We start from the raw sequence: 15,800 nt of genomic DNA on the forward strand, positions 1-15,800 counted from the left end.
GCCATTATGTCACAAATTTAGACCACCATTATGTCAGGACTTCAGACCGCCATTATGTCACAAATTTAGACCACCACTATGTCAGGACTTCAGACCACCATTATGTCACAAATTTAGACCACCATTATGTCAGGACTTCAGACCACCATTAGGATCAGGACTTTAGACTGCTATTTTGTCAAGACTTCAGACCGCCATTATGTCAGGACTTCAGACCACCATTATGTCAGGACTTCAGACCACCATTATGTCACAAATTCAGACCGCCATTTTGTCAGGACTTCAGACCGCCATTATGTCACAAATTTAGACCACCACTATGTCAGGACTTCAGACCACCATTATGTCACAAATTCAGACCGCCATTATGTCACAAATTTAGACCACCATTATGTCAGGACTTCAGGCCGCCATTATGTCACAAATTAAGACCGCCATTATGTCAGGACTTCAGACCACCATTATGTCAGGACTTCAGACTGCCATTTTGTCAAGACTTCAGACCACCATTATGTCACAAATTTAGACCACCATTATGTCAGGACTTCAGACCACCATTATGTCACAAATTTAGACCACCATTATGTCAGGACTTCAGACCACCATTATGTCACAAATTCAGACCGCCATTTTGTCAGGACTTCAGACCGCCATTATGTTACAAATTTAGACCACCATTATGTCAGGACTTCAGACCACCATTATGTCAGGACTTCAGACCACCATTATGTCACAAAGTTAGACCACCATTATGTCAGGACTTCAGACCACCATTATGTCACAAATTCAGACCACCATTCTGTCAGGCCTCAAGGACCATATTCTGCAAACTGGCCTGTTGACTGGCCAATGTCTCCATGGATCCTGTTAAGTAAGGATAAAACAGAGTGAAATAGGGTTAGAATTGGGTTTAGGTTAGGGTCAGGGTTAAGGGTTTTGCCCTTCCCTGAAATAAGGGGTACTACCTAAACTTTCCCAATAAGAACACACATTTTTCTCTTGCAAAGAGTTTTGCTGCTGTGTCTTACTAAATATGATCCTGGTCTCTCCAGGTGAAAGGTTGTACCCACTCTCCAGTGCAGTCAGGGGATCATGATCCTGGTCTCTCCAGGTGAAAGGTTGTACCCACTCTCCAGTGCAGTCAGGGGATCATGATCCTGGTCTCTCCAGGTGAAAGGTTGTACCCACTCTCCAGTGCAGTCAGAGGATCATGATCCTGGTCTCTCCAGGTGAAGGGCTGTATCAACTCCCCAATGAAGGGCTGTAGCCAATCCCCAGCACAGTCAGAGGTAAAAAGATGCTGCTTGGCCAACTATGCTCTGAGTCAGACCAGCCCATACAGTACATGTGTTTATATTCCCTGGGGAGAAGGGAGGACTGTGTCTGTGTGTTTGTCTGATCCCAATTCACTCTGGTCACATGCTTTTTATTTGAAAGAAAGAAAGAAAGAAAGATCACTTCAAAAGATTGTGTTTGGGTTGTTGTGTGTCATTGATGACATCAATAGCAGAACAGCAATCATACCACCAATCTCTTTTTGTTAGTAAAACATTGGGTGTCTGTTTAAAAACCACAAAAGCCCAAGTTGTTTTCTTCAGCATCACATTATTTTTCTCAGGTTTTTCTCATGTTGTTCTGAATGTATTGTATTATACCCTCTCCACCCTTTTGACATGTCAATAACAACAATAACAAAAGTGCGTTTCCCTGCAGGTTTATGGCTGCAATACAGTCCTGCTTGGCGAGATTCTCTATAGTACCATTACTCTACCTTCAGCATCAGCCAGTGTAGCCAGCACTACAACGAATCACCAGGTGGAAAGTAACAACAAAAAAACTGTCGAAAGAGAGAGACTTTTAGAAATAAGTAACTTCTGAAACTGTTTAAATGGAACTCGAGGAAGAATGCTGTAATACCAAATGGAGACGTGTCTAAAATGAGTTTCAGACGAAATGGGATGTTTGTGTCGTCAATTCTCTGAATCCTTGTCTGTTGCAAGTGTGTTAAAGTCACAGTAGGCAGAGGAAGTATTGACTGGATGGGTTTGAGGTAGGTTTATGTTGTTTATAAATGCACTATTACCTAGTAATAAGGCTGTTATTACCTTTCACAATAAACAACATTACAGATACGTTGGTTAGCAATTTGACTGACGCATGAATAACTCTTGCTTTTCATGATAAATTGTTATGTTGTACATTTTAGCATTCATTTTCAAAATAAGGATAGGGAATATAACTTCCTCCTACATAGTATTTTCAACACATCCTCCAAAGCAAATTAAGATAACGGCTAGCAAGAGCGATTATGGAGTGTGTTGCCCTTTTAATTAAGGAGTGTGAGGAGTCTGTAGATTATGGAGTGTGTTGCCCTTTTAATTACGGAGTATTTTGTCATTTGTTAGCTGTCAGTGAATCTGCACAAAATAGTATTTTATACTAAAGGTACGACAGGTTTGGGAGGTGTCCCACAGCTGTCCCAGCAGTTTGTCCTGTCCCACTCTCACAGAAGGTCCTTGGTTGGTGCACAGCAGGCCACTACAGCCTAACTGACATTAACCCTCATCTTCCTTGTCACAGGCCACCACTGCTCTCACGGACACTCTCTCTCATCAGAAAGGCATTTACCAAATTGAGTCCAGCATATATCTTTAATAAAATAAATCTGCCACCTGAAGGTTGGTGGTTGGTCGGTGTTGGCTTTCAATTTGTCAAAGGCTAGTTCACATGCGGCCTCTCGCTGCGGGATTCGGCGAGGGCGAGGTGGGGACTGCTGGGTGCGACACACGCACATCACCGCTGTCAGACCCGGGGAAGGCATCAGGCGGTGGCCGACAGCGGCCTGTCCACCGTTGTCACATCCGTGGCCTGGCATTTTGGAGACAAATGCTAACATGTCAGCGAGCGGGAGCCATGGAGGCTTGAGCTGAATAATTGCGTCATGTTGTTTGACACAGGGGTTTTGAGTGGTACTGCCACCGCATAGAGCGCATAGAGACTCCTGATAAATTAACATTATGCAAACGAGAAGACCAACAGCCGTGTTGTTTACTTACAAAGAGTAAACACTGTCAGAGGGAATGTATTCACGGCCCAGGGTGGAAACAAGTCTGTAAAATGTTGCCCAGCAATTATGGCTTCATCAGCTCATATACAGTACTCTACAGCACTGCAAGGAGTAATACGTTCTCAGTCATGATGAGCTCAATAATTTCTAACTTCATGAGCAAATATTAGTAGTTTGTCTAGTCCTGAAGTGCCCCCTCAGACCCCCGACTCCCCGCCCCCCACCAGGCCCCACTCCTAAGGATAACAACCAGATAGCAAATGGACCTATCACATCCTCTGAAGTTAGACCTGGCTGGAGCCCATGGAGACAAGAGAGCAGTACCAGATGCCATGGGGCCTTCATTTAGGCCCTGACATACAGTATACTACCTGACATTGGCTCCTGCTGCAGTGGAGCAGACCAGGTTGGTGAGGGGTAGACAGTGGTGGTGGTGGTGGTCCAGAGTAATTCTCAGGGGGATCCTTACAGAGTCTCAGGCACAGATTAGTTGTGTCATGGCGGACCGCAGGGAGCATCAATCAGCTTCCTGCCTGATCGTGACGCTGTGTGACAGGCGGCGTTACCCCGAAACAGGCCTGGTGGTGAATTAGAATGAAAAAGGCCAAAGAGGTAGGAGTGGTAGGGAGAAAGAAAGGGATAGAGAATGAGAGAGAGAGAGAGAGAGAGAGAGAGAGAGAGAGAGAGAGAGAGAGAGAGAGAGAGAGAGAGAGAGAGAGAGAGAGAGAGAGAGAGAGAGAGAGAGAGAGAGAGTCATGCCTTAGATCTCTCTGCCATGATATAATTGCAGGGCTGGCAACTTTTGAAAAAAGCTTGGAGTGAGATTTGCTATGTGAATTTCATTACCAACCTGGCACAATCCCTAGAAGGGGTACTGGGAAAAGTGTACTGTTTTAAAGCTAATTTCCTGCAATTCTACATATTTTGACCTGGCAGAGGCCTATGAGCATTGTGGAAAATACAAATAAATAAATCCACAGGCCAGGTGTATTCACGATGCTTTGAACATTAAATAAACACTCGAAATTTGACATTTAGACTTTGAGATTTGGAGGGGATTAAATGTTAAGTATGCTAATATTTTTAAATATATTTTTAGGTGGTTTGACACTTAATTCAGAAAGTAATTAAAGGAGGGAGGGAGACAGACAAGTGCTAGAAACAGTAGGAAGGTGGGATTGATCCCTGTTCTCAGGTGGAAACCTGTATGCAACATGTGCCGGGGAGTGTTACAGCTACACCAAGACTCTGCACAGGACATTTTGTAATATTGATGGTTGATGGCCGAAGGTAACAAAAATCTCCTTGTCCTGATTTCAAGGTAAGGACACAAACCTTTTGCAATTTGGGTGAAATATCTCTTTATAATAGGGCTGGAAGAAAATACTGCTTGTTCTCCAGGAAGGTTGGCCACCCCTGATCTACAAGTGCTGGGTGTTTGAAAATGTTCTTGTGATAACAATGAATTTCTCAAAATCACCCAACCTTCAATAAAAATCTATTAAATATCAATATTCAGGTGGTTTATGCTTGATAGTTGAATATCCTTGCCATCATCTGACTCTACATAGAAAACATATTATGTATTTATGAGTTGTATGTCCCCCTACCATCTCTGTCTAGCATGTGCACAATACTAAAATGTCAAAACTTGTATTTTTTGTTGTCACAGCCAATCACCAAACGAGGGGACTAATGCAAGTGTGGATTAAATTGTCTTTAGTACATGCTGTCAAAAGGCTGGAGGTTGCCTAGTTAAATAAAGGTTAAGTAATTTTATTTTTTAAAGGCTGTATTCTGCAATAGTGCATGGACAGGTGTAACAGCAACCTCATTTTGTTGACAGCATTTTACATAAAACAGTGCTACCATGCTGCTCTTTTTACAGTTTTATCAAATCATCGAAGAACGTTCTATCTCTCCATTCGGCTGCACTCTAATCTTGAGGGGCGTTTCTTTAAACATGCATCCAATCCCCTTGATCCCTCACATTACTAGACCAATCATATGTTTCAATGTGCCGCTGATCAGACAGGACAATGATAGAGCTTCTTCTCGTGATGTTAAATTGCACGTGCAGATGCTCTGATTTCAAAACGACTTGGAGCACAGTTGAAAATTTAACGCGCTAATGGACTAATTAGAAAAATAAAAGCAGTAGATTTCAATGCATGAGATATAAGGCATGAGCCGTGAGAATGTGAGAAGAGGGTCAAATGCGTGTGTCTCACGGCCAATGCTTGAGAGTTGGCAGCTCTGTCATTGAGCAGTCAACTGAGTCACCAGTTTTTATGATTGATGGCATGTGTTGATAGTGTGACCTTGTACCAAGCATTCATTACTCCCTAAATTCTAAACTCCCTAAATTCTATCAGCATATCGATTGTGCTACCAGGGCTGGAAAAACCCTAGATCATTGTTATACTAATTTCCGCGACGCATATAAGGCCCTCCCCCGCCCCCCTTTCGGAAAAGCTGACCACGACTCCATTTTGTTGATTCCAGCCTACAAACAGAAACTAAAACAACAAGCTCCCGCGCTCAGGTCTGTTCAACGCTGGTCCGACCAATCTGAATCCACGCTTCAAGACTGCTTCGATCACGCGGATTGGAATATGTTCCGCATTGCGTCCAACAACAATATTGACGAATATGCTGATTCGGTGAGTGAGTTCATTAGGAAGTGCATTGACGATGTCGTACCCACAGCAACGATTAAAACATTCCCAAACCAGAAACCGTGGATTGACGGCAGCATTCGCGTGAAACTGAAAGCGCGAACCACTGCTTTTAACCAGGGCAAGGTGACCGGAAGCATGACCGAATACAAAGTGTAGCTATTCTCTCCGCAAGGCAATCAAACAGGCTAAGTCCCAGTACAGAGACAAAATCGAGTCGCAATTCAACAGCTCAGACACAAGAGGTATGTGGCAGGGTCTACAGTCAATCACGGATTACAAAAAGAAAACCAGCCCCGTCGCGGACCAGGATGTCTTGCTCCCAGACAGGCTAAACAACTTTTTTGCCCGCTTTGAGGACAATACAGTGCCACTGACACGGCCCCCTACCAAAACCTGCGGGCTCTCCTTCACTGCAGCCGAGGTGAGTAAAACATTTAAACGTGTTAACCCTCGCAAGGCTGCAGGCCCAGACGACATTCCCAGCCGCGTCCTCAGAGCATGCGCAGACCAGCTGGCTGGTGTGTTTACGGACATATTCAATCAATCCTTATCCCAGTCTGCTGTTCCCACATGCTTCAAGAGGGCCACCATTGTTCCTGTTCCCAAGAAAGCTAAGGTAACTGAGCTAAACAACTACCGCCCCGTAGCACTCACTTCCGTCATCATGAAGTGCTTTGAGAGACTAGTCAAGGACCATATCACCTCCACCCTACCGGACACCCTAGACCCACTCCAATTTGCTTACCGACCCAATAGGTCCACAGACGACGCAATCGCAACCACACTGCACACTGCCCTAACCCATCTGGACAAGAGGAATACCCATGTGAGAATGCTGTTCATCGATTACAGCTCAGCATTTAACACCATAGTACCCTCCAAACTCGTCATCAAGCTCGAGACCCTGGGTCTCGACCCCGCCCTGTGCAACTGGGTCCTGGACTTCCTGACGGGCCGCCCCCAGGTGGTGAGGGTAGGTAACAACATCTCCACCCCGCTGATCCTCAACACTGGGGCCCCACAAGGGTGCGTTCTGAGCCCTCTCCTGTACTCCCTGTTCACCCACGACTGCGTGGCCATGCACGCCTCCAACTCAATCATCAAGTTTGCGGATGACACTACAGTGGTAGGCTTGATTACCAACAACGACGAGACGGCCTACAGGGAGGAGGTGAGGGCCCTCGGAGTGTGGTGTCAGGAAAATAACCTCACACTCAACGTCAACAAAACAAAGGAGATGATTGTGGACTTCAGGAAACAGCAGAGGGAGCACCCCCCTATCCACATCGACGGGTCAGTAGTGGAGAAGGTGGAAAGTTTTAAGTTCCTCGGTGTACACATCACGGACAAACTGAATTGGTCCACCCACACAGACAGCGTTGTGAAGAAGGCGCAGCAGCGCCTCTTCAACCTCAGGAGGCTGAAGAAATTCGGCTTGTCACCAAAAGCACTCACAAACTTCTACAGATGCACAATCGAGAGCATCCTGTCGGGCTGTATCACCGCCTGGTACGGCAACTGCTCCGCCCACAACCGTAAGGCTCTCCAGAGGGTAGTGAGGTCTGCAGAACGCATCACCGGGGGCAAACTACCTGCCCTCCAGGACACCTACACCACCCGATGTCACAGGAAGGCCATAAAGATCATCAAGGACAACAACCACCCAAGCCACTGCCTGTTCACCCCGCTATCATCCAGAAGGCGAGGTCAGTACAGGTGCATCAAAGCAGGGACCGAGAGACTGAAAAACAGCTTCTATCTCAAGGCCATCAGACTGTTAAACAGCCACCACTAACATTTAGCGGCCGCTGCCAACATACTGACTCAACTCCAGCCACTTTAAAAATGGGAATTGATGGAAATTATGTAAAAATGTACCACTAGCCACTTTAAACAATGCCACTTAATATAATGTTTACATACCCTACATTACCCATCTCATATGTATATACTGTACTCTATATCATCTACTGCATCTTGCCATCTTTATGTAATACATGTACCACTAGCCACTTTAAACTATGCCACTTTATGTTTACATACCCTACAGTACTCATCTCATATGTATATACCGTACTCTATACCATCTACTGCATCTTGCCATGCCGTTCTGTACCACCACTCATTCATATATCTTTATGTACATATTCTTTATCCCTTTACACTTGTGTGTGTGTATAAGGTAGTAGTTGTGGAATTGTTAGGTTAGATTACTTGTTGGTTATTACTGCATTGTCGGAACTAGAAGCACAAGCATTTCGCTACACTCGCATTAACATCTGCTAACCATGTGTATGTGACTAATAAAATTTGATTTGATTTGATTTGATTTTCATTACTGTCATCCATTCTCAAAACGAGTTAGGATATTCACATCTGGTAGAAAACTATAAATTGAATCCAAACACAAATTCAATATGTGTTCAGTGATAGTCATCATGAGATCAAGTATTGCATTTTTCATGAATCAGAAGCAATAGGCCTTGGCAGAGAAGCCCATTCTCATTTATGACACTGCCGTAGAGTGAGATATGTGATAGTCACTCAAAATGCCAGCTCATTCCTTCAGACTTCCACCTGACTGTGCTTCAGGAGGCTTGTAAGGCCAACAGCATCACTATAGGATACAGCAGGGCCAGTCAACTGGCAGGCCAGATCCGGTCTATTTATTCATTTACACTGGCCCTTTGATACATTCTGAACCTTACTAAAAGATCTGCCAAAATCCGACGTTCAGTGCAAAAAATGTCAAGCACTATGGTTGTTGTCTATAGCAGTGGCTCCCAAACTGTGGGGCCCGCCCCCTATGGGAACTCAGTCCGGCTTTCAACTTACTCCTGAAAGTTGTAATAGTAGGATGTGTTACACGTCTCGGACTGAGACGTGGCCAGCAGATAATAGACCTGAATTAACAGGGTGAATGATGTGATGGAGAAACGTTAGTAGTGTTCAGTATTACATGCTGACCAAACCGGACGCGCGTGTGCATACACGTGCACACGTGCTGTTGCTAGCTAATTTGTCCTGGGATATAAACATTGGGTTGTTATTTTACCTGAAATGCACAAGGTCCACTACTCCAACAATTAATTCACAGATAAAACGGTAAACCGAATTTGTTTCTCATCATCTCTCCTCCTTCCTTCAGGCTTCATTTTCTTCTTTGGACTTTATATGAAGGTTGGCAACCAACTTTACGGTGTATTTCTACAACCAACTGGAGTGAGGACCTCAGTTAATCTTTCAATCACCCACATGGGTGTATGCTCTTAAAAACCAATGAGGAGATGGGAGAGTCCAGACTTGTAGAGCTTTGAGCGTCACAAATATAAGCATCTTCTATTTTAGCGCCTGGCCACGCCGACGCTAGGTGGCGCACGCGAGCAGTGTGGGTCCAATGATTGAATAACATGTATTTATTTTGCGCATGCGATGCGAGTGGTGTGGTCAGCATGTTTGGCATTCTCCAAGAGTTTTATTTTGTTGCCAAAATCAATTATACATTACAACTGCATGGTAGTATTAAGTATTTTCAAATTCCATATTGAATATAAAAAATAAAGGACTCAAGTTTAAAAAGCTATCTCCATACATCTCCATACATCTACATTAATACACATTCACCTATTACCTTTCACTAATATTAAAATGAATGGTGCATATAACCTGAGGCTATTCAATCAGTAGTATTTAGCATTTAGCAACAAAAAAAAGATTTGGCATGTAAAACCATCAAATTGTGCATAAAAAGGTGAATTACATTATAAAGAGCTCATTGTACTAGCAGTGTCAATTTCCATAAAGCTACAAATGACTGGAGGCCTGTGCTAAACAGTGCTACAACCAGTACATTCTAAACCATCAACATGTGAGCTAACAATAGCTTAAACCTAATAGCCTAGAGCTAGCGGTTAGCATAAAGCTAGGGAACTGTTAAATGCTATTTTCTAACAAATACAAACATTTTCAACACATTCTATCATCACATTGCATTATTTACATATATTACCTGAATCAAACCTAACATTTGTTCATAGAAAATAAACCAAATTGGTGCTAAAAACATTGTTGAAAAAGTACACAAAATTCAGACACCATCTTATTCCCTTTTCTTACATATGAATCATTAGCAACCTAGCAAAAATCCATGACATATAATGGGGAATATACCAAAACGTTTTTCACTCGGTTAAAACTCATACTCCCTTCAATTGCCTTCGAACATCAGCAAACTCATGGACTATGTAGTTAACCATGTTATCTCAATATTTTGTGAGTCGTATTGCACTTTTGCACATTACATACCTGAATTAACACGATAGAATGATGAAACAGAGAAAAGTTAATAGTGTTCAGTATTAGGAATTCTCCAAAATTTAATAATAGTCTTTTCTTCATATAAATTTGGCTCTAGCTTTTGAATGGTTTTAACCTGTATTTAACTAGGCAAGTAAGTTAAGAAAATATTCTTATATACAGTGACAGCCTACCAAGGAATTGTGGGTGTACTGCTTTGTTCAGGGGCAGAACGACAGATTTTTACCTTGTCAGTTCGGGGATTTGATCCAGCAACCTTTCGATTACTGGCCCAACACTCTAACCACTAGGCTACTGCATTTTTTCCCCTATCTGATTCTCACAAATACTTGTTAGAAGGGAGAGTGACCAAAAATTCACCTAATGACTGAGGGAAATTAATTCCAAGCATACATCCTTCAGACTGGAATTTGGCATTACCTGATTTGACATATCTTTGTGTTATTTGTTGAGATGCTAAGTTTTATGATGATTTAAAAATGACCAACTTACTTTTAAGAAGGTTTTTAAAAATGGTGAGCGAGCGTTGCGCATTTTCAATGATGATAAAAAATTGGCTGAACTTCGCCCTCCACTTCTTTCCTTATTACTTTTAGCAACATTTCACTTGAAGAAAAGTACTTTATTGGTGTGTGTGTTGCTTTTTATATACAGTTCTTCCTAAGAATAATAGCATGTGGAAAATGCAATTAACCTTTTTCCATCTGGCCCGGGTAAGAATATAGTTGAATAGCCCTGCGATACAGCATAGGCTGTGTGGTTGTGAAATGATGAAGTTATTCATCTCGTTCCAGTGGCTTTGGGAAATGGTGAGTCAAAATAACAAGAACAACAACTTTCTTGGAGACTTCGGAAATGTCCATCCAACAATTCAGTAAACCTCAAACTATCTGAAATGCCTGCCTGACCATAATGTCTAGCAAGAGATTTTCAGGGGAAAAAATGTAAACCGAAGAAAATGAAAACCATAGATTACAGTGAAGAATATCAGTGAATGGTAAAGGTTACCATGACAACCTTTCCCTCACTGGATATCAATGGGTGCAACACAACACATACACCTACATGTCCACCCCTATACAGTGGATGCATTATTTAAACTACACCTTCACATTGGGCCTTTGGCCTTCTAGAGATGCTATACTCTGACATTTGGACAGAGTATATATATATATATATTTTTTTTTTTTTTCATTTCCAGCGCTGACCTAATTTTACCTGCAGCGTCTTCCATCAGATTGGGAGCAAATGGTTCTCCGGTGAGCTAGGGTCATCTTCATACCTCCCACAACTTGGCTAAAACACATAATGACAATTAAAGGGCACCCTCCCATCCCCTGCTTTATTTACTCATGCCTACTTCTTCCAGGAATGGACTGGGACCAGAAATAAACACACATCCGCCAATTTGTTTCCTCAAGACCCCCACATTGGCCCATTTTTCACAACTGAGGCCACCATTATTAGCCAGATAGTGACCATGCTGCGCAACAACATCAACAATTTAGGACCAGCCCATCTAGCATTTGTCCCTGACCTGCCCTATGGTCAGTCCGTTTCTGGATTCTTCCCTGAAAACCACAGATCCATGTCTCATTGCATGCTAGAGAGAGGAAAACCTTGTCTTTATACATAACATCATCTGCGTTTTTCACTGCCACCCAGGCCCCTTAAAGTGTAATGTCCATGCGCAAAATTTGGCTGTTGTCTTTTAAATGTCACACGAAAATATGTTGGAGTTCTAGCTTGAAGGCCTACAGTTTTTTAAGTCTCCCCATTTTCTCCTTTTGACGTGCTTTGCTCATTTGTAGTACCAAGGAAAATGTTTGAGACAGTTTTGACCTCTCATAGGAGTACAAACATACCAAATTTGTATTTATTTTGAGAGAAAGAAATCATGGGAGGGTGGTTACAGGTACAATATACAAATTCATATAATATCATCTTCACCTGTGGGCTGCAACTCAAAAATAATAGAAAAATAAATAAATTACAAACATATTCTGATAGTGAGCTTTTGATCTATTCTACTACCATCCGTGCATACAATGATAATAAGCCATTAATATTAATGCACTGCTTTCCCATCTTGTTAAACAGTATTTTAAATTTAGCCATTATGGAGTCACGTCACACATTTAATAAGGCATCATGTCCATGTTAAAACGTTTATTTTATTCATAAATATGAACAGAGAGGAACCATGATGATAGTCAAGACTAAGGGAGAAACTTGTTCAAATACAAATAACTCGAAATCTGAACAAGTTATTTACATTGCCATTTCAGCTTCCAATGTATACTACACTATTCCTCAAGACCCCGATTCCGACCCGAGTTGAGCGTGAGTAAATGGAACATAATTCCCTTTTTATGAACTTTTCTCTCTTTCGGTATTCTGACCTTGAACATAAGCACGAGAATAGCATGCTATTCACCCGCTATTCATTCAGGGTGGAGATCTAAGAAATAAAGGCTGTGGCGGAGGTGTGTCTACAGATACGCCGTATTCTGACCTTGACTTCATTCCTTCATAATTCTATCAACTTTACGCCCAAGGAAACCATGAATAAGGTCGAGCAAACCTGCCTTTTCCAAGTGGAAAAAGCATCTACTTTATTTTTCCCGATAGAAATAACAGCGTTCTCCATGCACTGTCATTTCTAAATGGTTTATGAGCTATTGATAAGAGCTAGGTAAATGAGTAACCCGTTTGGAGAAGGGGATTGTAAATACACATAGAAATTGTTTTAGAAGATTTTTCCTTGTGATCTCTGGAGATGAATGTGAAACCAGCCGTATGGAAGCAAACTGAAAATCATATCAACATCAAACGTATTGCGGCCCCTTTTTCACAGTGAAATATGCTATAAATAGCTGTGCCGTTATTCCAAATTTTAATTGTGTGCCCTCATAATTTGCGTGGATGACATTTGGACACCCAAGATATAGACTTCTGTAGGGCTGAGCCTGCTGAGTTGATGCATGTGCTTTAGAATGTTTTAATTATAGCCTATGCCAAGGTTTTTCTTTGTTTTATTTTACAGTTTGTATCATGTTAAATATCAGCCACTATCAGGAGCAACCATCACTAATACCCACATACATTTATAACTGTCACTTTAGTGTTAGCTTTCTTCAATTTGTAGCTTACCTTACCTCCATTTCATTTACCTTTCTTTCCTCTATCACGTCCGTGTAAGTTGTTCCTGAGGGTCGCTAGCATTAGTGGATCATATTACGCTGACGCTGTGCAATAATTTGGGACATGTAGCCCATTTGAATCATTATCAAATCAAATCAAATTGTATTGGTCACAGACACACGGTTAGCAGATGTTAATGTGAGTGTAGCGAAATGCGTGTGCTTCTAGTTCCGACCGTGCAGTAATATCTAGCAAGTAATCTAACAATTTCACAACAACTACCTTCTACACACAAGTGTAAAGGAATGAATAAGAATATGTACATATAAATATATGGATGAGTGATGGCCGAACGGCATAGGCAAGATGCAGTAGATGGTATAGAGTACAGTATATACATATGAGATGAGTAATTAGGGTATGTAAACATTATATGAAGCGGCATTGTTAAAAGTGACTAGTGATACATTTATTACATCCAATTTTTAATTATTAAGTGGCTGGAGATTTGAGTCAGTATGTTGGCAGCAGCCTCTCAATGTTAGTGATGGCGATTTTAACAGTCTGATGGCCTTGAGATAGAAGCTGTTTTTCAGTCTCTCGGTCCCAGCTTTGATGCACCTGTACTGACCTCGCCTTCTGGATGATAGCGGGGTGAACAGGCAGTGGCTCGGGTGGTTGTTGTCCTTGATGGTATTTTTGGCCTTCCTGTGACATCGGGTGGTGTAGGTGTCCTGGAGGGCAGGTAATTTGCCCCCGGTGATGCGTTGTGCAGACCTCACTACCCTCTGGAGAGCCTTACGGTTGTGGGCGGAGCAGTTGCCGTACCAGGCGGTAATACAGGTCGACAGGATGCTCTCGATTGTGCATCTGTAAACGTTTGTGAGTGTTTTAGGTGACAAGACAAATTTCTTCAGCCTCCTGAGGTTGCAGAGGCGCTGTTGCGCCTTCTTCACCACACTGTCTGTGTGGGTGGACCATTTCAGTTTGTCCGTGATGTGTACGCCGAGGAACTTAAAACTTTCATACTTCTCCACTACTGTCCCGTCGATGTGGATTAGGGGGGTGCTCCCTCTGCTGTTTCCTGAAGTCCACGAACATCTCCTTTGTTTTGTTGATGTTGAGTGTGAGGTTATTTTCCTGACACCACACTCAGACCACGTGTACCAGGTTAAACCTGGAGCCTGGTGCGAGGTTCACATGACTGGACTGTTGTCATACAGTTCCATGATTAGTGAGGATTAGGGTAGATTTATAGGATTATTGTTCAACCCCTATTGTACACTTTTTTCCACCATCCAATATTTCATGGATTGAACTTGAATATGACAACTTTCAGGATGAATCATACCATAGTATTTTTTTAATCAATATATTTATGATTCATACATACTGTGCTTTCCTAACCCTAAAATGTGCCAAAATAATCTACACTATCAGAGTAATTTTGGTGCTGAAACTGAGATGAAGATGCATAGATGGCCTTCTTTCATTGATCCCTATTTTCTGAACCTGTTTTCTCGACCTTTAATTATACCAAATTGTAATTAAAGGCACACCGTATTTAAATGGATGGCTTAAGATAAATGTACTGGAAACCCTATTGAATGAAAACTCCATGAGAAAATCTGCTGGCCAGCAAGTGGGAGGGTTTTCAGCAGTTGAATGAAACTTATTCAGAGCCTGCAAGGTAGCCACAACTGCTGACCAACTGAATAAGGTAAGTCTGAATACCAAATACTGAGAAGTGCGTAGGAAAGGCGAGTGTAGGAAAGGCGTAAATTCCTAAATCGGAATTGGCCCCAAGTGCACAAACTGCGCCTTGAACTTTTCCAACTCTTCCCACACCTCCCAACAGTGTTAAGTTCATCCTACACAAAATCTATGCAATGAAAAACAGGCATTCTTAGTTTATTGCTGCCCCAGCAGAAAGGAAAGTACAATGCTAGAATATAATTTTGTTAGTCTTATTAAAATGGCATTATTCCTGAGGTATTGACAGACTGAAAAAGCATTGTTTTTATGCACCCAGTCTGAACCAAATTCATTTACAATGACAGAGTGTCTAAAGAAAATGGTGAGTGTAGCCAACAATGGATTAGTCTGTGAACTTCTTGTGAGGAGAGTCGCTATGCGCACAAATGCAAACACACGCACAGGTACTGTACACAATGGAATGACTGAAGTAGTGGGTGAAGTAATGTTTTTCCTTCACTACCCCCCCCGCACACACATACACACACACACACACACACTCACTCATGTGCGTGCACGCATACACACACACAAGCCCAGTGTCAAAAGCACTTCAGTGTCAAAAGTCAAGCTGCGAGTTGTCTTTTTTTCTCTTCCTTTCTCTCAAGAACTGTCATAAGGATTTCTAATTATTTTCCCCTTTCAAGCTCATAAAACATGTCCTCCAACAAAGCGACCATATTGTTCAGCCCTGCACAAGCCACAGATCCCGTCAATCCTGTTTGTAATTATCAACTCATTTGGGAATATGGGATTTACTTAAAAAATAAAGGATTGTTTTTCTCTTGGACGAAACCACATCACACAGCATCAGACAGCCTTTATTTTATCTTCAA

At 42.2% G+C, this 15,800-nt stretch overlaps 1 protein-coding gene across 1 annotated transcript in view; it reads right to left on the reverse strand.

Annotated features, from left to right (window-relative positions):
- Positions 1-2,875, reverse strand: part of LOC139558890 (basic salivary proline-rich protein 1-like) — a 29,361-nt gene extending 26,486 nt beyond the window's left edge. The window contains exon 1 of the mRNA XM_071374403.1: positions 2,673-2,875. Coding sequence (XP_071230504.1) covers positions 2,673-2,875 — 203 coding nt within the window. The remainder of the gene's footprint in view (positions 1-2,672) is intronic.
- Positions 2,876-15,800: the final 12,925 nt, after the last annotated feature.

This window comes from Salvelinus alpinus, chromosome 29 (genome assembly GCF_045679555.1).
Source record: "Salvelinus alpinus chromosome 29, SLU_Salpinus.1, whole genome shotgun sequence".
Classification (NCBI taxonomy): Eukaryota; Metazoa; Chordata; class Actinopteri; order Salmoniformes; family Salmonidae; genus Salvelinus; species Salvelinus alpinus.